At 37.2% G+C, this 26,284-nt stretch overlaps 1 protein-coding gene across 1 annotated transcript in view; it reads right to left on the reverse strand.

The window, feature by feature from the left end:
* LOC140230500 (semaphorin-1A-like) overlaps window positions 1–26,284 on the reverse strand; it is a 103,925-nt gene that overhangs the window by 24,980 nt on the left and 52,661 nt on the right. Inside the window, exons 7-10 of the mRNA XM_072310654.1 lie at window positions 20,369–20,493; window positions 10,854–10,962; window positions 6,934–6,997; window positions 4,763–4,916 (exon numbers count right to left, since the gene is read on the reverse strand). Coding sequence (XP_072166755.1) covers window positions 4,763–4,916; window positions 6,934–6,997; window positions 10,854–10,962; window positions 20,369–20,493 — 452 coding nt within the window. The remainder of the gene's footprint in view (window positions 1–4,762; window positions 4,917–6,933; window positions 6,998–10,853; window positions 10,963–20,368; window positions 20,494–26,284) is intronic.

Consider the following 26,284-nt stretch of genomic DNA (forward strand, 5'->3'; position numbering starts at 1 on the left):
AATTCACGAAGTGTGATTGCGGAACAAAAGCGCCATTCAAACAAAGTACACCGAAATTTATTTATCTGCTTGCATTTTAAATTTCATACCATAATATTCCCGGCCATGGTTGTGTCGGAAAAAAACAGAAGGTGATGTCAAAAATGACACGAACGCAAAGCGTACAGGTCGGTCCCATGTATAATTAATCGCGTCACTGTGGCGTTGCATGTCACAGCACACACAACGCATTGCTGCATGCAGCGTGCGCGGCAGCAGCTCAGCAATCACCGCCGTGCGACACTCAGCAAAATTGACTGCGTCACATGCAAACCAACAATGAGCACGAAATCCTGAATCTCACGTACCACGCATGCCCAATATTACGGGAAAAGAAATGACGTCATTTTCAATTGTTTCGCCGACTACAATTTTCTATTCCAAACCCTGTAGAAACAAGTTGATTTCTCAAAAAGTACAGGTGGTACAAAGCGAAAACTTTCACCATATATGGATTGAGGCCTGATGAACTTATGTTGCCAGTTTCGGACACATTGGAGCCCGGCCATAGTCCAGTCGGAAAAAAACAGAGAGCATGTTTTGCGAGAGGTGATTTTCAAAACGCTTTAATATCTCAAGTTCTAGTGCAGCAAATTTCATAATTTTTTCATCAAAAGGAAGGTTTTTAAAAACTTAGATAGTGTGGGAAGTTTGAGTTTACTAGTGGTACGCATAGCGGCACAAGGAGAAGGTAAAGATTTGACTTTTTCATGCACTCAGTTTCGGGCAGCCGTGGATGCTCGTTGGAAATTCAAATAGAACGGGGCGATAATGAGATGCAAATTGGGGTGCTCCACCGCGCCTGATTATGCCTCCGGCACCACTTCGTGGCGGAGGCATAAAAAAAATTATCATTTACGCTAAATTATGCTAATTTATGCATAATGATGCATGAAATTAGACTGTTTGAATAAATCATAACATAAAGCTCAAAACAGGCACATTTTTTTGTGTAAATATTCTTTTTAGTGTCCTTAGCAAATGTAATAAAAAAAAAATTGTGATATTAGAAACATTTTTAAAGTATTTTATTGTTTTTTGAATTTCTTATGTATTTCTTTGTTTTTTTTTTACTTTATGTTTTTCATTGTTTTTTCGATGAAATTTGTCCGCGACATCGCTCCGAACAAGAAAATATGTTATTCATTGATTTTAATCAATAAAACACCATAATAATCATGCTTTTATGAAATTTGCCTGTAAGCACAGTTTGCATTGAAATTGTACACAAATTCACATTTTTGAGAAATTTTTGGTCTGACATGCATGTACATATTTATGCGTAACTTCGGAACCGCATGCCCGGGCGTCGCAAATTTGGTGTCAAAAGATGCGGGAGACTCGAAAGAAAAAAGTCATGAAACGTCGCGGCGATAGCTTTTTGCGATTGTGATACATCGTGCAGAACGTCGAGGGGGGCCTCGGAGGCCCCCCCCCCCCCCCCCGGCCTAGTTAGGGTTAAACAATATTAAAGTATATAGGAGTCCTCCTGCAATTTAAAGGAAAGCACACACACATACACACACACACACACACACACACAGAACACAAGAAATATTAAAATGTAGCATTTTCACCCTATAAATTGAAAAATTCCAGAGGGCTCCTACTCTGAATATCAATGAGTAGATCTTGGGGGACCACCTCTCCAAATTTGGTGCTTTTATCCGCTCTGTAACGGTAAGCCCAAATTTTGACATTAAGCGACCTGACTAATAAGGGTTAACCCATGGCCACATATAGCTGCACTGAGTGATGACCTTTTGACTTATTGCAGGTATCAATGACACTTAGACCTGATAAGTGGCAGAAATGAACACATTTAGGTCTTTATGCTGTCCTTGTAGTACCTCGCTGACTTTTTTTAAAACCCTTTTCAAAAGAATTGAATTTCTCTCGGAACACATTGTTAAATTGTTTTGGTTATTATTAAAAGACTTTGACACATCAACATTGAATTGATGACATATCAGCAGAATTATTGCTCTCATTTATCGTATTTAGTTTGTGAGATAACTCAACAAGTGTTGGCACAAGTTCCTGACGGTACAAGTATCATCTATGAAGTTGCAAAGAAATGGGCACAACAGTGAGAAATATAATATTACAATGTTTTATAGCATTATGATTACCTGTTATACACACATACATACATACATTCAAGTACTGTACGAGCTCAAATTTTCATGTATACATGTAGATATTTTTGTGAATTGCTCCTTGTTGGACAATTTTGCATGTTGATTAATTTAGTAATTCTTCACCTTCACCACAATTAATACTTCACCTTCCACAAAATAAATGAGAATGAATTCCAAACAACATAGCAAGTATTAGATGTTTTAAGTCAGTGATCATGGACAAGTGTACATAAACAATAACTACAATTTGTAGTGTGATCTGCATTCAAAGTACAGTTGAACCTCTATTATCCGGCCTCCCTTTATCCGGATCTCTCTATTATCCGGACGCAATCTCGCCGTGATTTTTTACGGGAGGAAAGGGAGATTCCCAACTCCTTGAGAACTCCTACACAAACACATATGAATTACTTGATACATTTCTTAATAATTATTTAGGTAAATCATCCCAAGAATTTATAAAAGAAAATGATTTCATTCTTGCAAACACGAACCTCTATTTTGGGGTCTGTTACTGAGTGTAACAATGAAAAGGTTGCGGTATACACATTACTACATGTGGTACTACAATAGGCTACATCAGTACATGTGTATGTATATGTACATGTATAAAGCATTGAGTCTCCCGTATCCGGCCAAATCCCTTATCCGGATGAGCCCCGGTCCCGACTTGTCCGGATACGAGAAGTTCAACTGTACTGTACTAGTGTGTTGTTATGCCCCAGACGAATCGCTATGTCATGGCCCATACAATGTGCTAGTCCTACCGTGGTTTACCAACAGCTGCTTGCGATCAAGCACTGACATGGCTTAATCATTTTTTGGGTGATATTTCTGTGTGTTGTCTTTCGCATGTTTTCTGTGCGTTGTCTTCCGCATGTTTTCACATTCGTATGTTATTACTTTTGTGGTTAAGAGGCGATGTGCAAAATTCATGAAAATAAAACCACTGTCAAAATTTCAGCTCATACAGTATTAAATATATGCACACACATGATGATCCAGTTACTTACTCTGCACGACATACAAATGTACATGTATTTCAACTATGCACTACAACAAGAATAAAAAAATACCATGGAATGCTTCAGGAATTTAAAGATGTTACATTGCTCATTAATCCCACAACCAAAAAGTAATTAATACCTCCTAGGGTTAATCGGTGTATGCTCCTCCCATCATTGTCACGCTTTTCTACCCTGCGTCACAGGGTCACCTCAATTAATTTTGTTTTCGTTAGTGCTCAAACTACAGGGTAGCCTCCATCAGTCACAGGTTAATCAGCTGTAGTGATTACAATAGCAGCAAACAGAGGTTGTTACATAAGACTAGTCAAGCCACCAGCGAGAGCGAAGATCCAGTGAGAAGAACTTTGGAGATCTATCTAGCCCTGTCTATTAACTCATGCCTTTGAATTACCAAATTTTGCTACCAGTGTATGGTAGAAAACATCACACTCAATCAGCACAGTGCCAGCCCATGAAGTTCAGGCATGACACATTTCACACTAACAGGCGATGGACAAATTGAGCAATTTCATTGGTCAACACGAACATCTGAAAAATTCAGTATGACCACTGCACAGAATAGGCCTTCTCTGGGTCAGTAATGATAACCAAAATTGCAGCCCTTGTGCTCCGTTTCAGCTCTAACAACTGATTGGTGAATTGAACACTTTCCAAGGTCAACTTGAAATGAACAACTGAGTTTTTCAGTGAATGTATTATTAAGTCAGAACGGTCCGCTGGTTAGGGTGTCTCCTAGTCATGAATAATAGTCAGGATTGCAGATCTCAGGTTTGGCTCTTTCAGATGTAGCAGCTCTTCACTCACAACTGCCAGTGTAACAACGAACAGTATGGCCCTTTGAAAAATGCTATGCTCAGACAGAAAACCAAAGATGGATGGAATGATAATGTGAGAAGATGGTACCCGACTCCTCCATTATGATGTCAAAGCGCAAAGAATCGATCATGAAAGAAAGCAGCAATAAACTGTATTTGTACCACTTGAAATGAGGGCGGTTACTTACCAATTTATATACAGCTTGAAGTTGCCTGAGGTCAGGAGGGTCAAGAGGGCAGAGTTCATGGGTCAACTTCTCATGACATATACATCAAGTTTCGCCTGAAGGATATGCACGATCCAGGCACAGCGGGATGCTGAATTAGCAATGTGATTCTTTTGGGTCAAAATGTGGAGTTGCTATGCTTAACCTGTTATGGGTTAAATAATGACCAGTTAGTGTTACTGGTTTGTACAAACTGATTTATTCACAGTTTAGATGTATCATGTTGACATTAGACCCTATTCTTGGACTAGTGGTGAGTAGTGGTAAATATCGACTTGTCAGTCAGATCAAATGAGATGTGCTGAATGAAGTGATATTGAATTTGATTATTTCTTCAAAGCTTTAATGGGGGGGGGGGGGGGAGGGGAGGGGTTGTCCCAGACTTAAATCTTACAACTGGCATAAAGCCAGCATCCCTGCCAGTTTGTTAAGCTGATTAAAAACGAGCAGACACATGAACTTAGAGACAGCAAAAACAAAGCGAGAAAGATGCAAACAAACAAAAAACTCACGTTAAGTCCCGGTCTTGGGCTTGGCACATCACTGTTTGACTTCGGCAACCATATTGAATTGGGGGACTCCGGGCCCCGGAAGCGGCCGTTGTCGAAGACGTCGTTGATTGTGGAGAGCTTGTACATGCACACAGCTGACTCCTGAGGGCCATTTCTTTGGAGACAAAACAAGAAATGCATGCACATGGTCAGGGATGGAGTGTACTGTATCAGTCCCTTCTTTGTTCATACACATAGCTTGAGCTGTACTTCTTTCACCTCTGTGGAATTCCGACCACACATGATTATAATGACCACAGGCAACTACATGCTGGTTTCCGCCAAGCCTTTTGGTGAAAAAAAAAAAGAGAGAATAGTTTATAACACATCTCTACAAGTTCAACAAAGATCAACTGTGTTTCCGAGTTCAAACTTACATCCCAGGTCGCAGGGGAAGTCCTGCACCACAGGACTTTATACAACTAGATATATCGCTACGGCGACTGATATGCCTCCGCCATAATGCATGGTTCTCCTAATAGGTCTATAGTACAATGTCTTGACAATGTGTGATGACAGTTTCACACAATTGGCAAAATATTAAAATGACAGGTTTGACACAAATGTGCTGAATGTTCACTTTCCTAGAACTAGGTTCAATTGGATGAATGATTAAAATGTCAGGGTGCAGGTATTTGGGGAACTGATGATTTTTACTTGACTTTTGACCCTTTTATAAGTTTATGCATTGAGTAATTTTCAAGGTATTGAGAAAAAGTCTAATTTCAGTATCAAATGGGAAAATAGCATTATCTAAACCTGGCCTTTGACCTTTGACCTCACAGTTCCAAAGAGAATCACTGTTAGGTTGAACATGCATAAATATGTAAGTTTCATGATGATACCTTGAGTTACTTTTGAGATATGGAGGAAAAAGTGCAATTCAGCACTTTCACTTGACCTTTGACCTTTTGACCTTTGACCTTTTGACCTTTGACCTTTTGGCAAGAAACTTCCCACAGAATATATATTGGGTAATACATGTATACATCAAGTTAAAAAAAAAAAAAACCTTCAGGCATTGCATAAATATAAGGAAAGTAGTAATATTTTGAGGAGTTGACCTTGACCTTTGACCCTCCTGACCTTTGAACCATGACCCCCAACTTCCCTAGATAATCACTGCCCATTGGAACAAGCATATATACTAAGTTCCATGAAGATACCTTGAACCATTTGCAAGATATGGAGAAAAACATGAATTTTCAACCTTTTTTTTTCACAAAATAACCTGTGACCTTTGACCTTTGACCCCGTGACCCTAAAATCCAAACAAAGTATTATCCCCCCAGGATATACCCTCATACCAAGTTTGATGTAAAACCACCACACGGTCCTTGAGATATTGACAAAAACAAAACGGGACGGACGTACGGACGGACGACCCGAAAACATAATGCCTCCGGCCACTTCGTTGGCAGAGGCATAAAAAGTAATACATACACGTAACTGTAGGAATTGGACTAAACACCCCCCCCCCCCCCCATTGTTGAAAAAAAAAGGGAAAACTATTTTTGCTTGTAGACCAATCTGACCTGGCAGCACATCCACCATTGCTGAGGTGACCCATGTAAGCACAAGTATGATACATACATGATAGATATTGCGGCCAACACGAGCCAGTTGCAAATTTATTAAAGTCTTTCAAGCATTCATGATACAGGTGCATGCATGGGACACTGCAGAAATGGCGGATGTGCTCCTAGGCTGGATCAGCCAAAGAATGAATACCATTGCTCACTCAGTGATAACCCAATATTCCAAGCTGCTGAGCGCTTTCAGATTATAAAAAGTTATGAATTTTCAGATATTGTTGAATGCTAAAAAAAATAAGAAAATGAAATATTGCACAAAATTAATATTAAACAACATTATTCCTTGCATGTTTGGCATATCATTTATCATAATAGCAATTTTCATGCACAAAGAGCTAACCAGTAGTGAGATTTATAATGGTAAGGGGGGGGGGGGGGGCTCAAAGGCCTCCATGACCACAAGAATTCCAAAAATATCCCAGCCTCATTCAGGGCAAAGCTGTGGCTACACTGTAGTACCAGTAATACCAATCTGTGTGTGTAGTCAGGTAAAATCAACGTGTTATGTTTGAAACATGGTATCCTCTGCATACTCACTTCAATCCGGTGAAGATTGCATAAATGTGGTAATCATCTCCCTTCTGCTGCACAAATATGTCCTCTGGAACAAAGAAGCAAAGAAAACAAGGACCAAAAAGACAAATAAATTTGAATAAAATCCATCAAAGATGAATTCAGCTGCAAGTTAAATACATGTATACGCTCTGGCAAAGCCCCTGTACCATACCAGAACCCATTGCGATCATACACATTCTATAGCCTCCTAATCGGCAGTAGACAACATAATATTAGATATCATGATTTGATTAAGTTGATGTCATACTTCCAAATTCAAAACGTCGCTCAGTATACTGTAAAAGTGGATATTTTCGCGCTACTAATTTTTCGTGCTTGGCCGTGTAAGATGAGTTTCCCATGTTTTTAATTCTGTGGAATCATGACATCAAGTACTGGAACATATGGCACGCAAAAATATTTGTGTGTTTTTATTTTTCGCGCTAGCTTCTGGTTGCGCGAAATGCGCGAAAATTTCAACACCACGAAAATTTCCACTTTTACAGTACACTTTGGCTTGAATTCACGAAGATGGTACAATCTTTGTTCATGGTTTAAACCATGGACAAAGACCATAGTTTTGTATGGGGCACCGAGTGTCACATGGCCTATTTTGTTACGAAATCAGTCATTTCGCTGATGAAATGACCATTTCGTTTAACAAAATGATCATTTCGTTGATATGCCACGGCGAAATGACTGATTTTGTAATGAAATAGGCCATATGACACTTGCGCCCTATATTTGTCCATGGTTTAAACCATGGACAAAAATTGTACCACCTTTGTGAATTCAGGCCTATCAGTTTTGTCTTTAACAACATGTCTAAAACTTATGTATATGTAAGAAAAATGACCCAATACTATTCTTCATTTATCTATTTTTTTTCTAAGGAGGGGGACATTGTTTCGTTCTGTTAATGTTAATATCAGTCCCATACTAAAGAGGATGAAGAAATAAACATGAAAAAAGAAATAAAACAAATGCAAGGAAAAACAGAAAAAACACAACTCAGCAAAACTTTAAAGAGACAAGACAAAAACAAACAAGGATGTGTAAAATGCAGAGTCTTGGTAGAAAAAAAAAAGCCAGCTTCCTGTGAGCAGCTGCAGGTCATTCACTAGCATGAGAATCATCTGAAGTATCCAGTTTCTGCAAGAGACTGGGGGAGGGGGAGAGGGAGGGGCATGGGGATGTTATTCAATGTGCATTTTACATGTGATATGTAACCTAACACAACTGAGAGGTCCCTTGGAATCCAGGAAAAATGTTGGCACGGATCAGCTTTCATTTTGTCACGTGGCATATCCCCTCCCAAAGGCTGCCTTCATATTGACATGCTTAAACAATCCTGTCTGAAGCCTTCTCATATAGGAGTCTCATAAAGTCTGGCTGGAATTACACATGTCAAGTTATACTACTGCACTCACTGCAGAAATAGAAACATAGAGCATTACATACTTGATTGTGTTTGTGTGTGTTCTTGCAAACAACTTCAATTGGAGATATCGCAGTGTTTCACTTTAGGCAACCAGGGCCCTGTTTCATAAAGCTGTTCGTATAAAGTTACGAACAACTTACGAGCGACTAATGATCAGTTCTGATGTGTTATACTGATCAGAATTTCCATAATTCAGCACAAGAACTGATCACCAGTCGCTCGTAAGTCGTTCGTAAATGTACAAACTACTTAATGAAACACCCCCTGGGATACATTTCACACTGAGCATATGCCTGTTTGTTCAGTGTATTTAAAACAAACTAAAAGGCACCCTCTTAGGAACTTATGGGGGTACCCAAGGGGTACGTAATGCACCTGCCTGTTCTGCATACATTGGACATGTCTGGACATCAATCTGACATATAAATTCCTAATGAACTATACTTGAAAATGACACCATATCAGTTTCAGTTGTCTGGACTAATCTGAAAAGTGATAGAATCAGCTTTCCAGGAGGGTACAATTTCAAACACTTTCACAATATACTGTACTTGTACAGCTCACAGATTTACACTTTTGTACACATTTCTGGATGGGAATGACTTTTACTTTTTATGCTTCATTATTAGGTGAAAAGTTTAATTTCATTTAATAAATTGATGAACAAACTATACCTGAAATTCTTCATTCAAAATTAATCTTCAGATTGCTTACAAAGATGGCAGCATTGAACACTAAGATCAAAGGCACTAAAATCCACCTGTGGAATTCTTTTAAGCATCATAGCTGTTGGAATAATTACAGCCAGTCGGAACTCCATCTCTTGAAACCCCAATAAAAGAAACACACATATGCACAAACACAAGTCTGAACCTTTATGTGTATATATTCATGTATATAAAAGGTTCAATTTTCCAGTGAGGTTGTAGAGGAAATATACTTCTTTGTCACATTTTCTGCTTTAGTTTTCACTTCTGATATGGATATGTGAGCAAAAAGACAGTTGAATTGCGTGTGTGTGTTCAAAAGAAACAGCAAGATTTAAGAAAATAATTTCTTTCTTCATCTTTTGCTACTTCTTTGAGTTTCAAGTCTGAAAGATAGCGTCCTGGATCCATCAAATGTAGAAGGCAAGGTCACTCACTATGCAGGCAGCCAGCCTTCACTGAAAGCTGATCAAATGATGCTACTATGCTGCATTTTAACAAGAAAAAAAAAGTTGCTGGCAGGGAGCTGAAATGAATTGTCAGTATCGACGCTACTGTTAACCTGCAGCATGACCCAAAGAATCCATCAAATCAATTATATGGGATAATGGGCTCCTCGATTTCATTTCACTTTTTTCCCTCACCCTAATGCCTCTCTGTGAAGCTTTGAGAAATAAAAGTAATTTATGTAAGTTAAAAAACAACAATGACAGCTTGTTCGCTAACTGTTCAGGTTAGATCCTTTAACAGATATGGGTAATTCCAGCGGGCAAGGATACTCACTTACATGTTTTTTTCTGACCTCTATACACTATACAGTCCACATCTAGCAAAGGATATACCTGTACTCAAACTAATTACAGTCTATAAAAAAAAAGCTCTAAGTTACCAGTAGTGCGAGGAAGAAAATGCAAAACACACACCCATAAGAGAAACAACACCAAATGAGCAATGACAATACAATAGCAACTTATGTCATTAATGATTATAGAAAAAAACATGAAAATACAAATGAAACATTGAAATAGACAAAAGACAATGAATAAATGAGAATTATGTGAAGCCTAAATACAATGGTTGGAGAAAGAGCTGGCACACTATGGTTATGTGACTTTCTACAGATGTTCATATTAGAGTCTTGTCCCCCCCCCCCCCCATCCCCGCCATATTGGCAGCTTTGTGAGATAAAATCACACTCAGCTAACCCTTTAGCAACTAAAGATTCTGTACATAACGGCCTATGGTTCCCTAGAAGGTGCAGCAATATTGCTCTCATTTCGTCAACTTTCTAAATGATTTAAAATAGCTCACTGCATGTTTATTTTTGTCTATTACAAGTTATGTTGATTTGAAAGCCTACTAAGACTTCACCAAGAAAATGATGTCACAGAAGTAATTCTGATATACTTTTGTTGACCTTTGACCTTTTTAAAATTACATAATTACATATTCGTCATCAAAACAAAAAATGGTATAATATAAAACTATTTGAAAAACAAAAAACAAACGGACCGCCAGCTTTGGGCGTGTTAAGGAGTAATACATGCAAGATGGGCGATTTTGGGCAGTTCAGTTGCTAATGGGTCAAGAGTCTGGAGCAAAGAATATCATAAAATTAATAACTATGAGACGCTGCAAGTTTCTTGGAAATATGTATTTCGAGACAATACTGAGCCCAATTTTAGTGAAACACATATGGATAACCATTTTGCTACCCCCTTCAAAGGCTTCCACAAACACCGAAAAAGTCTTACGGATTTCATTGAAGTGGGTCGGGTCTAGGCCGGAATGGGAGCCGGGAATGGAGCACTCCAGACGAGCCTTCTGAAAACTTGACCAGTATCCGACCAGTCCCGCATCATTCTGAGGTAATAAGACAATGAAACACATGCAGCTAGAAATGTCAGCAAATAATCAATGTGCTGTAAACAAGTTTTGTCATCCCTGTTCTGTCTCAGTTTGAATTAAGTTTTTGCTTCTTTTAGTTTCACTACTGTATGTGGCATATATTTAGTGAGTCTAATTTTTCGTGAATCAGGACTTCCTGATAACTTCACGGGTGGTTGCATTTGCGCACAACACTGAGCGGAGAAATGTATGCATGCACATCGCATTCATGTCGGGATCAGAGTTGATTTTTCGTGTGTTTTTAAATTTTCGAAGAGCACCTGACTCATGAAAATAAAAACCTCATGAAATATTAGGCACATACAGCATTCGCTCAAGCATATTTGCATTCATAGAAGCAAAATTTCCACACGGCAGAGCTATAATAGCAAAAAAGAACAGGATGACAAGCATGATATAAAGTAATTACTCCAAAATGGCCTCCTTTCACGAACGTTCAATGACATCTGTGTGACCACAACTGACGGTCACATGATCAATACCTTCTTCTCATTGGTGGTTTTTGCCTAAAAGGGTTTCCGTGATTAATTTCTCTCTTTTTGGTATTTTTTAATTTCAAGTAAACTTCCCCTTTGGGTCAGTTTCTCCTTTTATTTAGACTGGAATCATACTCATAACAAGATGTGATACCTTGTGTTGATAACACAAGCACATTCACAGCCTTGTTGTTTCATGCTTGTTATTCTGCCATTACCTACTCGGCAGAGAATACAGTCTGAAGTGCCGAAAGGTTCAATACCCCTGCGTTCTCATGCCTTGATTTACGGCAATCATCTGTGCCTTGATTTACAGGCATACCTGACACCAAAACAGTGAATCTAATTTCTGCAAAAACATCCAAATTGTCCACGGAACTATTTTTCCCCTAATGGCATCCTCCTCCACAGTCTTCAGTAAACATATTTTGCTCTCTGGACTCACAAAGGTGCATTTGCACCTGTGCCAATTTTTCTGTTTATATTACCTGTGCAGACTGTAGTCATTTCATCAGCACAAGGCAGTTGTCTACTGAAAGACCGTTAGTATCACTTTCTGTTGAATCCATTCCACTACACAAACAGGAAGGCCAAGATAACATTTCTCTTCTGCTTTCTATCTTGGGCAACCGTGTAAAATCAGGCTTATCACTTCGGTCTTCTGCCGCTCATGCATGCTGATCCCCATCCACGTTTGAGGATAAAAGCGCTTAGAGACGATTATAAATGTGATAATGTGCTATACAAGTATTGTGAATTACTATCATTATTATTTTATGAATATATGAGTGTAGCAAATTAACTCTGCTGGCACCTAATCATGATCTGACTGTACTTTGCCTTCATATACAAAAGGCTGCAACAGGCCAGATCACACTCTACTTCAGATTCAATTGGTGTATGAATAAATGTGTCAGGGTATGCAAACAAGGGAAAGTGAAATAACAAACTAAACAAACTTCATACATTGTACACAGGGTGAGATACCCCATGTATGAGAAAGCTGGCTATCAAAGCTGAACGATTATATGCAAAAAGGAACAAATAACTGCTACAGCTGAAGAGAAACTACATCTCTGCTGATTTTCTATCAATAAGAATATGACATGTATTATAAATCATACACAACTCATAGAAACCTCTGTTTGATAAGGCTGTACTTTTCTCAATGACAGTATAAAACCTTAATGTCACTTTGGCTGTCTTCTTCTTGAGGACAAAATTTGTATCACCAGGTATCTTTACATGAGTATAAATACTGATTGCAAAAGCTGTTATCAGTTTTCAGGAATCACTATTGGGTCGCGAATTTAACAACACATGAAAATATTGCTGTGTACAGTAAAGTGGCGTGCACCTACAACATCTCGCCAAAATGTCTGTGACCTCCTCATTTGCGAAAATATCTATACGGGAAAATAACAGCTTTTACAGTAGTACTCACCTACAATAGGCTTTAATAGCTCTCATTATTTAAAGGAATAATACACTTAGTACTTGTGTGTGGGATGTAAATAAAATAATAAAAGTTATTGATGTGGAAAACAGTGACACTTTTTGATGGTGTGCTAATAGGAAGCTCTGAAACGACTTCAATCTATAATTCAATTTAGGTCTGATATTTGATGTCTACAGATTCAATGGGGTGCTATGATATAGACCTGTTTGGTTTTGGTGCTGTTTTTTTTTTTATGTATTATTTTAGCCACAACTGGGGGCTTCAGTATACCTAACAATAATGATTTATGCACTGGCATAAACAATGCACCTGACTCATTGCATAACTCATCAAATCAAATCATCTTTTCTTCTTATTCCCCCCCCCCCCCCCCCGCTATGGCCGACATAAGTTTAAACAGTCTTTTTCTTTTTTTTCTTGAGAATGAGTAGGTCTATACCCTCAAATAGACAAACCGAAATATTGAAAAATGTGTTTTGGATATTTTACTTTCGGTTAATGTCACATTCATAACTGCACATGATTTGAAGCAATGGATGTGCTCAAAGAAGATTTTATGTATGCATAGCATTACATACAAGAATCTTCTTGTGCGTTCCTTTCAATTTACAAAGTTTTTGTGATAACTTCAAATTCTGACAAGTTCTGTTAACTTTTAAGTAACATAAAAAACATATTCAAATATTGAATTAGAGTACATGAAAACAGAGAAAGAAAGAGCATAGAATATTCAAAGAACTACATTGTATTTACATTTTACTTAAAACAAGAACATTTTTGAGACAGTTGTGAATCTTAAGAGAAGACCATAACTCGTGTTTCTATCAACACGTACAGATTATGTATAACATCTGAGTGGAATGCAATACCCAGACAAAAGACATTACTTTTCTATTAATTCTTATATATACACAATCACAAATTCAGAATACTTCGCAGTGGTGTGTTATTACAGTTGTGGTCACAGAGATACTTGATAAGTAACTGGGGTTCATTAGACATCGATAGCAGTCTGTCTTACAATGTGAAGTGGAAAGTGGTCTAAAGTGGTTATAATCTTTGGCGAGAAGTCAACAAGTAGTTTTGAAAAGTTTTTGTAAGTTACAGTGTTTGTCTATACACATGTGTACTAGATGAAACCCTTGGCTTGTTAATGTGTTGAAAAAGCTTCTTTCAGATGTAACACATGTTCACAGCTCCGTGCCAGAAAGATCAGTCTGCAAAAGGAGAGAAAAATCCTGCATTTGGTTAACTTTGCTTTGGAAATATCAAATATCACACATACCAGCTATTACGACATTGAATCCCCCCCCCCCCCCCCTTCCTGTTTTGTTTTCCTGTGAGAGGACAGTCTGAGTTCTACTGCCGGGGAAAATAATGAAAGAGCTTTTCACTGAATTTAATGTCTTGAGATGTGTACTGATGCTTATGTGTGTTATTGTCCCAAAGAAGTATGATATCAGGCCATCTGTAGAGAATTTGATAGCTTTCAAGAGCTCATGGTTCATCCACTACACCAGACGAAATTTTGTGCAGCAAAATAATCAAATTTGACTCAATTCCTTAAAAGACTTTCCAAACATTCAGCAGAAAAGCAAAATGAAAAAAACAAAACAAAATCAACAGGCAAATCCTTCAAATATTTTGTCTTGTTAACATTTTGTAACATCCAAAACACAGTGCATTATATGTTTTTTCTACTTCCTCTTTCATGTGTTGTTTTCATTCATAGTAACGGGAATTAGATTGATAGAAATACCACATAAAGTCATGGAAAATAACCTTTGCTTCCATTTAAAGTTACATACATGTAGCAATACCAAATTAAGCGATTAGCAACTGCTGTTTATTACAGGTCAACATACTTGTTGCATTAAACTCATGGATACAAAACTTTAGCAGAACAATACAGGACTACAGTTCATGCAACTTGTGTGAATCAACCACATTTTATTAGCATTGGGTGAGGACCAAGAAATTCAAGCCATAATTCTTCATCCAAACTTCATCTCATCATGTTAACACGCTGTAATGTCCCAGTACCTGCTTTAGTCCGAAAAAACTAAAATAGTTTTATACCTGCAATGTCTTTTGTTATTATGGGTACTACAAGCAGAAATTGACAGATAATGTCAGTGACAGAATCTTGGATTGGAAGGTATTTATGTGGGTGTATCCAAGAAATCTACAAAAAAAGTAGAACAAATATTGTCAAATATATGGTACATATTTGGATATTCATTTGGCCACATATATCACGTGACTATATCATTCCAAATTGAATGAACAAATAACGAAATAGTGCTTGTCTTACGAATTTCAGTTGAAACAGCGTTAATTAGAATGATGTTAAAGGTACAGTGTAATTTGAATGCTCCAAAATGAATTTGAAAGAAGAGATCATAAAATTGAAATACCGAACATGTCATCTACGCTTAATTTTGCTAAATTGAGTGCAGCAATAAGGAATTGGCTGGGAAAAACCTCTATTTCCCACTTTTGATTCTTAATAAGTAGTGATATTTAGACATCATGACTTTAACACAAGTCGACATGCATTCACATTGCATGGTCCCCATTAAGATTTCATATTTCATGTCCAATTTTGATAAAACTTTTATCATTCTGATAATATATCATACAGCTATTCATTCTATTCATTAAAATCAACTCAAAAAAGGAGCGATTAATCCCTTGCACCGATTTTTTGCTTGTTGAAATCAACAGTCATGAGAATGCATCCCACTTTCTTCTTGGTAGATGGCATTCTTTATCCGTGTGAAATTTTCTGCACTAAAAACTTGCAAAGCAATGTGCCATGACCAGACAATTTGCAGAATCAAAGTGTGGGATGACCCTGTTGAAAATCAAAGCATGAAGGTTAAAGGTACGATGCAACACAATTATGACAAAACTTGGAATATTCCAGGCAGAATTTGACTAATTTTCATAGGCTCAAATGCTTAAAAAAAGGGGGGGGGATCGAACATATATTGCCGGCTGAGATTATTTTCATTTTCAGTCAAATGTTAAAAATCAAAGCCACAAGGGCACTATATTACCAGATGTTTGGAATAATGCTTATACTTGTAAATCTACCTACCTTTGATTAATTTAACTGTATCTTTCATGAAATGTTTCCTTTATATCAACACTCAAATCTTAGAATGAAATAGCACCCTTCTGGCTCTCAGCTGATGATACTTGCTGCCTTTTGTATTCAAGATGCACTGTCAAGTCACAATGAAAAATAATGATTTGTTTGTTTTAGGTAATTTAGTGATGACTGCATGAAATCCGAACTTGGAGGAAGGAAGTCCTTCACGGAGAAGTGTCCTAAAAACAAGACTTATCGTGCATTTTACTACTTTGAGGAAGCATTCACGGAACAACATACAATGTATGTGAGCTAAAGTAAATCCTAAATCCCTAGGATTTAGAGAAAGTCTACTGCACAATACCTTACTGTAAAATGAGAAACACTTGCCGCAAGAAACTTTTGCGAATTGGAGCCAACTGCCTTTTTCGTGGCATGAAACTTTCGCAAATTACAGACCATATGTAAAAAAAAAAATAAAAAAATAAAAAAAATGTGGGAACAATGATCTCGGCAGTGCAGCAGCATCATAACAATAGTGCTTATCACACACACTACACCAGTGATCTCAGTGTCACAAGTAGACAGCTGCACCGCTTTATGCATTACCATATGCATAAATATATCTACAACATGGGTTTTGATTTCTGTGAAGAAAAAAACTGAGGATTTATAGCATGTACAGATCTATCGAGTATACATTTAAATTCTGTGTGCAACTTTCATCTGTTTATGCATTTTTTTTTTTAATGGTATGTGAGCATTCAATGGCTTTTTGTTCTTAATTGGCTTTTGCTTTTTAATTACAGTCAACTGTATCCATAATTATAGGAATGAACAAGCTTCACAAATGCATGTACAGTAGGTCTAGACTAGTTCTAGACTATGAATTTGAGTTTCGCTCTTGTGCCAATTGAGGATGACTGGGTAGAACGTGAAGTGCTCAAGAGTTCTTGTCCAGGCATTATCACTTTTGAGAAAACAGCGCCTCCTCATGTTGACTTTAGTGCTACCTCATGACTACTGTAAAAGTTGTGGGCTTTCATATTTATGAGACTTGTATAACAAAAAGTTTGTTACAAATTTAGGTCAATAGTAAAAAATATGACCCAAAACTGTTTCTGGTTTAGTTTTTGTTTTTGTAAGCAATCACAACAGAACAGATCAAATGAAATAAAAAGAAGATACTAGTATAACTATATTCTCGAGGCTGTAACTCCTGGAGCTTATAAAAACCATGACCATGGCCAGTACTTAGAGAGACTACAATTAAATTTCATTGTATTCCTAGTACTACAATAAGTTTGGGACACAACAGAGCAACCACACAAATTCATTTCAAAGCACAGGTCCACGTAAGGTAAAAGATGATGACTAGAATCATATCAAGCCCCACCAAAATGGCACAAGTCATCAGATTTGGATGTAGAGCGAAAAGAGTCACTGAAATTTAGAATCTCACATTTTCACGACACAGCAATGTTGGCTGGAAACGTGTAAACTGAGTGAGTTTAATGACAACACTGCTTCACAAATCACCCACAACTTTGTGTACAACTTTTATGAAAATATCATGTTTCAGATTGGTGATTAAGCGAGTACATGTATAACCCATAAAACCTAACAGAACATGAGACCTTGCTCCTCAAAACACAACGATGACTCACAGTGAAGGGTACAAAATATTCTTGCTGACACCATTTTTTATTTGATTAAAATGAAATAATACATAAAAGGTTTGTGTGCAGTTGATTGCTAGACTTGTGACACAACAATGACATCATCTTCTTTGTCTGTGTAATTGCACCCAAAACCACCATTTAAATAAATGTGTGTGCTACTTCAAAATCACATAATCATGATCTTCTTATCCTGATTTCCATAAAGCCTCTATCTCTCTGTTTAATTCTAACAAATATTCTAACAGTCAACTTTGGCATGGGATGACAGAGCACTATCATATCAGATAATGGATAGAAATTTCACACAATTGATAGTTTCTTGGTAACAATAACAGCCACTGATTTTGTTTTGGATGCCTTTTAGCTGACACTTTTCACTTGTTTATCAGGTTGGAGTCATGCCCCTCCAGCAGAAAAAAAAAAATGCAAAGATATGAAATTCCAAACTGGCCTTGATACTGGATATGAAAAGGCAAGTTCACACAGAGGTCAAACCTTGGCTATTGTATCATGGATACTGGGTTTATTACCGTACATGGGCTGTAACAGAATGTGTAAATTTCACATATTTCTTAGAATTTACACACGATCACAATACACACACATACACCGCATACACACACACACACACACACACACACAAATGATATTCTTGAATACAGAGTTTTGTTGAACTGATAGGAATTTTGAATTTCGAAAAGCTTATTGCCATTCACTATGGTGATCATGTATTGAATGTACACGGAATATCAAAAAACAGAAAGACAAAGATTAAGTGCTATACAGTTCGACCTCTATTATCCAGCCATGTCAGGACCGGCGCTCATCCGGATAAGCGAATTGGCCGGACATGGGAGATACAATGTTAATGTATATAGCTGCCGTCCAAGATTGCGATTTGGCCTCAACTGCGCCATGATTTACTGACAAGTTTTCCATCCATGTTCTTATGGTGAATTTATAGATCATGACTGCTTACTTTTACGATGATAATGTGGTGTGAATTTATGTTAGTTCTGTCGGGAATATTGTAGGTAAATCGTGTGAGTTTTGTAGAAAGTTTAATTGAGTTTAAAGTCACTGTTTTTTTCTAAATTTTCGGATGAAAAAAACAAGTCCTTCACTGCGTGAACGCATCCGAATAGAGATTTTTTGGATAAAAGGAGGCCGGATAAACGAGGTCGAACTGTATTTGTAAGGATATCATGAACATGTGCAGTAGAGGAAGAAAGAGAGAGAAATGTTAATATGCCCCGTTTCTACCAGCATGATCACCAGGAAAGAGACCTTGTGCAAAGAAGAAGGGAAGAAAGAAAAGTTAACAATTTATGGTCTTTTATTGATGTTCTTGCTGCTACTTTCTGTAAGTAAGCCCACATCTTGAATGCATTATAACAGGCCCAGTATTAAAAGAGAAGGAACCAGCCTGGGGTTTGAACCTGTCACCTGCTGCTGTACCGAGCAGAGACAATACCAACAGAGCTGACGCCAGTTCATTACATAAACATAATATCCACAGTCACATTGACAAAATATCATGATCTTTAAAATCTTGAAGTTTTGCCAGTGTGACCGCAATCTTTACCGCGAAAGTTCTCGCATAACTCCGGGCAAAACTTCCAACTCAAACTAGGGATATTTCTCGGACTCCCGCCAATCTTCTTGACCTTTGGGCAGTGTGAACGCTAGCAACCGAAACTTCCCAAATCTTGAAGTTTAATCTTTAAAATTTTGAAGTTTTGCCAGTGTGACCGCAATTTTTACCGCGAAAGTTCTCGCATAACTCCGGGCGAAACTTCCAACTTAAACTAGGGATATTTCTCGGCCTCCCGCCAATCTTCTCGACCTTTGGGCAGTGTGAACGCTAGCAACCGAAACTTCCCAAAGTTTGACCAGCCCACCATCTCTTTGTGGGCGGTGCCTCAGAAGTGAGTGGCCATGGTGATGTGCAGGTTTTTTCTTGCGCATGCACATTAGTGACCCAAACTTCGAGAACTTATAGATCGAGAAGTTTGGCTGCTACAATGTAGCTCGGACGGACAAAGATCGTGAAGATTTCGTGATCTCAAACTTTGCAATCTTTCGCCAGTGTGACCATGGCTAATTACCCAATAATGCCCCATCTACCAATGTGTGTTTGTGCTCTCCTGGTATCATTGATGATTCATTGGTCTCTAAGAAGACAAGTTTTACTAGAACACATAGAATTACTGCTGAAAAGGAACACACACACACACACACACACAAAATAAATTCGAGCTAAATAAAGAAGCAACATTGCACACACAAGCTGCTTAACCCTCTATGTGCCACATTAATTTTCTGTCCACAGGTACGTGTCTGAAAGTTTTGCAATTTTGACTCACTAGCTGAAAAAAATATCCTCTTGTGTGAAGGAAGTATATCTGGGCAATTACCCCCAGAGGGCAATTACCCCCCCCCCCCCCCCAGCTAAACACTGGTTAGTGGTAAGGTTAGAGTAAAGATTAGGGTTAAAAGTTTGGGTTAGGGTTAGGATTAGATTCAGGATTAGGATTAGGGCCAGGGGACTGGTCCGGGGTAATTGCCCAGGGGGTAATTGCCCTAGACCCGACAGAAGAGTTGGCGGATGAACTCCGCAAGGTCCGCGGTATGTACCTCAACCTACCTTGCATACCCTCGCCACTCTGCTGTATATCATGCTTCCTTGGTTGATGTGTTCCACAGCTACCTCCCGATAAAAGAAGTAGGTCCGGTCGTTGACTATCAGCGGTTTGCCTACAAAGTCTGCCTCTGCAAATAAAAGGGAGATTAAGAAAGAAAGGGGGATATGTTTGAATAAACTCCAATCAAAACATGCTGCCCATACACTCCACAAATAGACTCTTGAAAGACCCAGGTCTTTTTGTTTTCTGTCCCTCTCATGTTTTATATATAGAAAGGGCGGGCAGATTGTACACTTTGCCCAATGACGCCTGCAGTGCGACAAGCAACAAAAAAAAAAAAAGAAAGAAAAAGGAAACACATATTAAAACATACCCTCCTTTAAGAGCAAAAGTGTTCAGCAATTTGCAGAATAAACACGGACATATAATAGTAGAGCTGGCCTGTTTCATGATGCTGCTTGTAATTATTGCGAGAAGTGATTGTGGCAGAAACCTTCATGTGCAAAACTAATTGTTATGCCAGCTGCTGCAGAAGTTACTTTAGAAACCACTAATAATGAAATTACATTCTAAACTAAGAATGATAAATTCAGATGGAAATACATATATAGTGATGTCACAACATTTTTCTGCATTGAACTGAAGATGAATTGGTTTCATGGTATTCAGGTTGTCTCAAAGGACAAGTTCATCCAAATCTATGTGCGGATTTAGTGAATGCAGCAATATTTATAGTAGAACACATTGGTGAAAGTTTGAGGAAAGTTGGACAATCGTTCAAAAGTTATGAATTTTTAAAGATTCTCTGCAGCCATTGTTGGGCAAGAAGACTACTACAGTCTGTGTGATGTGGCATACAAAATAGTTTGCATGAACAAGGATATAAAGAAAATAAAGAAGGAGAAAAGGAAAATTCAAACAAAGTGTGTGTTTGTTATTTTAATGAAAAGTACACACTCCCTTGACTTGTTACTAACACATGTTAAGGAAAATATTGTTCCCCTTGCTTACAGAAGAAAGGTTTGCTAGAAATACAAAAATATGTTGACTTCTCTTTAACCCCTTTTCTTTATACTGGTGTACCTACACGTACATGTACATTATATGTTGCATCACAGACTGTACCATTCTTCTCATTCAGTAATGGCTGCACTAAAACTGTAAAAGTTCGTAACTCTTTAAATGGATTGCCTGATTTTCCTCAAACTTTCACTGATGTGATGTATTCTGCTAATATTGCTGCATTCACTTAATCCACAAATATATTTGGGTGAAATTGTCCTTTCATGTCTTAAATGTAGATTACTTGCCTTTGAACAAAAATGGTAACTTATCTCCACACCTAACTCATCATTTGTTAAATTTGTCAGTGTCATTTATCAGTTTTCATATTTTTCTTCTACACTTAACGTTTCTAATACAGTAACTTTCAGAGGCTTAAGATACATTTAAGATTGCTAATTCATCAATAAAAAGAAGACCACTGTAGAAGCACAAACAAAATGAATGGCCAATAGACAAATATCTCTGTCATTTTATATACCAGTCTACAAATTGCTCAATATCCATGACCTTGACATTTTATTGCACATATCACAAGCAGTAATAAAAAAAAAAAAAACCCAAAAATGTTCATGCAACAATGCGTGACAGCTGCATCACAGGATGAGTAATATGTGAAGCTACTAATTCACGGGGGCGAACTAACCGACAAAATTCATCCCTCCCCCATGTTTTACACGACAGAGTGCCAACTTTGGCGTGATTTCATATGTCCTTCTAGATCTTTCCAGCGTTGATTTCTGTTCTAACTGCCATGTGCTGAAAAGAAATTAAATGAATAAAACTGGTGTCTCTTCCACATCATTGCAGAATGATGGAAGATGACACAACCTCCTGGTCCTACTTTTGGGGATGATACAATGTATAATTCCTGGAGAGGGGTGTGTTGCATTTGTTTGTTGTTGTTGTTGTTGTTGTTTGGTCTATTTTGTTTGTCTTTAAATTCTATTCATGTCAGATAGAATTCAATAGTTTGTTTGTTTGTTTTTTTTTGGGGGGGGGGGGTAAAGATCAACCTTTGGTTTCATTTATTTTCATGCTTTATCTGTCTTTTGACATTCATATGGAAAGGTAGCTTGGCGGCGGTAACCTCATACATGACTAATTTCTATTTGGAATACTCACGACATGTGCCTTGCACAATAAACAAGACAATCTTTCCTGTCAATTGAGTATAACATATAACATCGGTCTGTTCAAATACACTAGTACAACGGCAATATGGCATGCAAGTTTATACAGAACCTACAATGCATACATATGGGTAAAATTGGCTACTACCAAACCCTGCATACAATAGCAACTTGCATGTTTTGTGACAATTTTATTAACACATTCAAAAGGAAGTGATGTATTTTGTCTATTTGTTGCTATTGTGAGGTGTTTTTTTTTTTTTTGGGGGGGGGGGTGGTGGTGAGGTATTATGTTTCCTATTAATACCATCTTTTTTTTTAATATCATCATTACCTCCACCAAGGAGGTTATGTTTTTGTTACTGTTGGTTTGTTGGTTTGTTTGTTTGTCAGTGTGCAAAATAACTCAGTAAGTTTTGCAGGGATTTTGATGAAACTTGCAGGAAAGGTTGAGAATGATACAAGGAACAGATTATTAAATTTTGGTAGTGATCCGGAAATTTTTATGGATTTTATGAAGGATTTTTGGTATTTTGTCAGGTAGGGTCAATGAACTTGGGAGTTCAAGCTGTGCATTTTTGAGGTTTTCATGCGTGCACTAAAGCACGTGCTCCAGTGTCTGTTGAGGCGAGGCGCACCGAGCAGCTGAGGTTTTATGACGTAACAAAGGCTTCTACATTGGGAAATTGGGCGATTTTTCAGAGGGTGGAAATCACTGATCTCTATGGAAGAGCAAGATCACAGTGGAAAGTAGCTGCTTGGTGGAGGTCTGCGCTCTCAGAGTGTTTTCTAGTTATTTTGTGCCAGTTTAGCATGATAATGTACATGTGGCAAGGTATTTGTATCCAATGCACATCGGCCGTAATAAGGCAAAACAACGTAACTCAGAATATCATGTTCTGAGAAAAACGACTTTGAAAATTTAATTGGTTCCCATTTTTCCGTCATAGGAGCAAGACACTTTTGAAGCAGCGAAGTTTCTTAGGCATTAATAAAGAATATCTCGGGAAAATTTCAGTAAAATAGGACTTCTCGTTTTAGAGTAATTGCCATGTTTAGAATAGATACAGCATTTTACCGAATCACAGCACTGTGCTGATGAGTAATTCTAGTTTGCCAAAAGAGCGTATCCTTACTTACGTTGTGCGAGAATCCGCACGCGGCAACATATCAATTAGGCAAAAGAACGTATCCTGACTTACGGCGCGTAAGCATTCTCCCGTGAAGCCACTTCAGTATGCCAAAAGAACGTATCTTGACTTACAAATATCTGCGCCTCAACCCTTTCATCAATGTAATTAGGCAGAATGACGTATCACGACTCAATGGCAACAATCTCTATGATTTATTTACTTTTACAATTTTGTTAACTGGATGATAAAAGTCCCGTTATGTGTTTTTAAATATACATAAGGAATAGTAAAACACGTTAGCTTGCAAAATTATCGATGCAATTGAACATTTTCATTTTTTTTTTCTGAACACTTACCGAGTATGTACTAAAATGTAATTAGTTGTTATCTACCAATTACCGTATATTTTTGTTTTACTTCATTTGCATACACAGTTTATAGTTTACTGAGATGTCCATTCTTTTTTATTATCTTTGTGTATGTTTTTTTATCTCTTGATGTAAGATTTTTTTCATTGGGAGCATAATTATATGTGGTTTATCATTCATGTTGTTTTAACAAAAGCATGGATTTGGATTAATATTGACAACTAAAGTACGAGTTTGGGTAAAGTCTGAAAATGGATTTCATTACACTTCTTATGCCATGTGCTACAATTATGATGAACTTGAAATATGTATAATTTTTAGTATGAAAATGCATGAGTGGCAACTATTATGACTGTATGGGAACTGGCAAAAAAAAAAAAAATAAAATGGGTATAAAAAAGAATTGTATAGACATCTGTACATACACTTCGTTTCAAAGACACATACACGCATGTGTTAATATTGAGACTCCTGTTTTAATTTCTATCTTTTCTTTGATTTATTTAACGATTTCCATTGAGATGAAAGGATTTGAACAGACAGAATAATATTAAGTACTTTGTTTATCGTTATAAGTTGTTGATGTTTGGTTGATTGCATGAATTGTATCCGTATGGTTAAAATGCCTCAATTCTTTGAACAACAACAATAATAACAATAATTTATCAGGTAAGTATGAATCCAGGTTTTAATGTTTTTAGGTGTAACTTGACCACACACACACACACACACACACACACGCACACACACAACCAAGCAAGTACAAAACACACACACACACATATCTCAGACTTGTCAGAGGTGCAAGCATTCTCTCAGTTGAATAACTTTGAGATAGACATAACAGAAACGTAGATGCAGAGACTGATTTACATCTTCTTAAAGGTTTATAGGGAAAATGTGTGTACATCTGTTTCTCAAAGACAACAGCATTACATAAATCATTCGATTATTTGCAAGTCTTAAAAATATGAAATAGGTATCTACGCTTTCTTCTTACAATCAAAGATAGAGTTTGATATGCCATTATGCTTTTATCACATTGAAAGCAAATCAGCAGTAACTATAAACATTATCATGATGGTAAAAGAAATAGAAAAAAAAAATGTAATTTACTCCCCGAGTAAAGTAGCCTTTATTATTACGTACCACAGTTGAACAGAACCATGGGAACAAAATTTTCAATTTCAATAGAACAGAACATATTTTTTTTTTCTGGAGATTAGTTATACTTAGTTATACTATTACCGTATCAGACCTTCGCATCAATTTTTACCTTGGAAGATCAGAACATCTACAAATTACAAATTATAAATAGCACACAATGTATTTAAATCTTTACTGTTGTTGAAGATCAAGTGTAGTAAGAAGTAAATACTTGGGTAAAGAACAATTATCAGGCAGCTGAAACGAAGGGAGAATTTGCAACAGTATTCACTTTAAACACATTTCAATAAACGTCTTCACAACAGCGATTTGCTGTGCTGCAATACATCTGCGATGTCTGAGAGCTCCCAGTTGGATTAGGCTCAAAATAAATCAAAATTATGCAGGAAATAAGGTGCCTATTTCCCTGGTTTTCTGAAAATATGTTGACATGTTTCAATCGACATGATATTGATTTTGAGGGCAAGCATTTACAACAATATTTGATATGAACAAGTGATAGTTTTACCTAAAGTTGATAATCATCATTTCAAAGGGCAATAAGCCCTCATATTTTTTTTGAAATAGAATCTTTAGTTTCATATCAATATAAAAAAAAAGAAATCTTTCTTAGGTGCCTTAATAACGTAAGAATAGTCATTAACATTTCACAGTTGAGTTTTGCGAGTTCTTAATTTAACTGTGAAAGATTTACTTGATCCTATATAAACAATCCGAGTGTTATTATTTTTCTTTTAGAGTTGACTGATCTAGTGCACAATCCACTCCATCTTTCATGAGATTCTGACGGGCGTGCAGAGCTGTTCTGAAATTTGTATAGTTGCTCTTTTCTCTGCTTTCGAACTGCTCGGTAGACCACTGCAGGAAAATGAAAAAGAAACGCAAGAGAATAATTAACACAAAATAAAATGAGGCACTCTGTATTTTCCATAAAAGAAAGCTAGTGAATTTCAATTCTGCTTTAGTTATGTGATTAAATTCTTCATTAGACATGGTTGTTTGTAACAAATCCTCTCTCACAGACCCCCCCCCCTCCTAAAAAAAGCAAAGAATAT

Source organism: Diadema setosum, chromosome 7 (genome assembly GCF_964275005.1).
Source record: "Diadema setosum chromosome 7, eeDiaSeto1, whole genome shotgun sequence".
NCBI classification, from domain to species: Eukaryota; Metazoa; Echinodermata; class Echinoidea; order Diadematoida; family Diadematidae; genus Diadema; species Diadema setosum.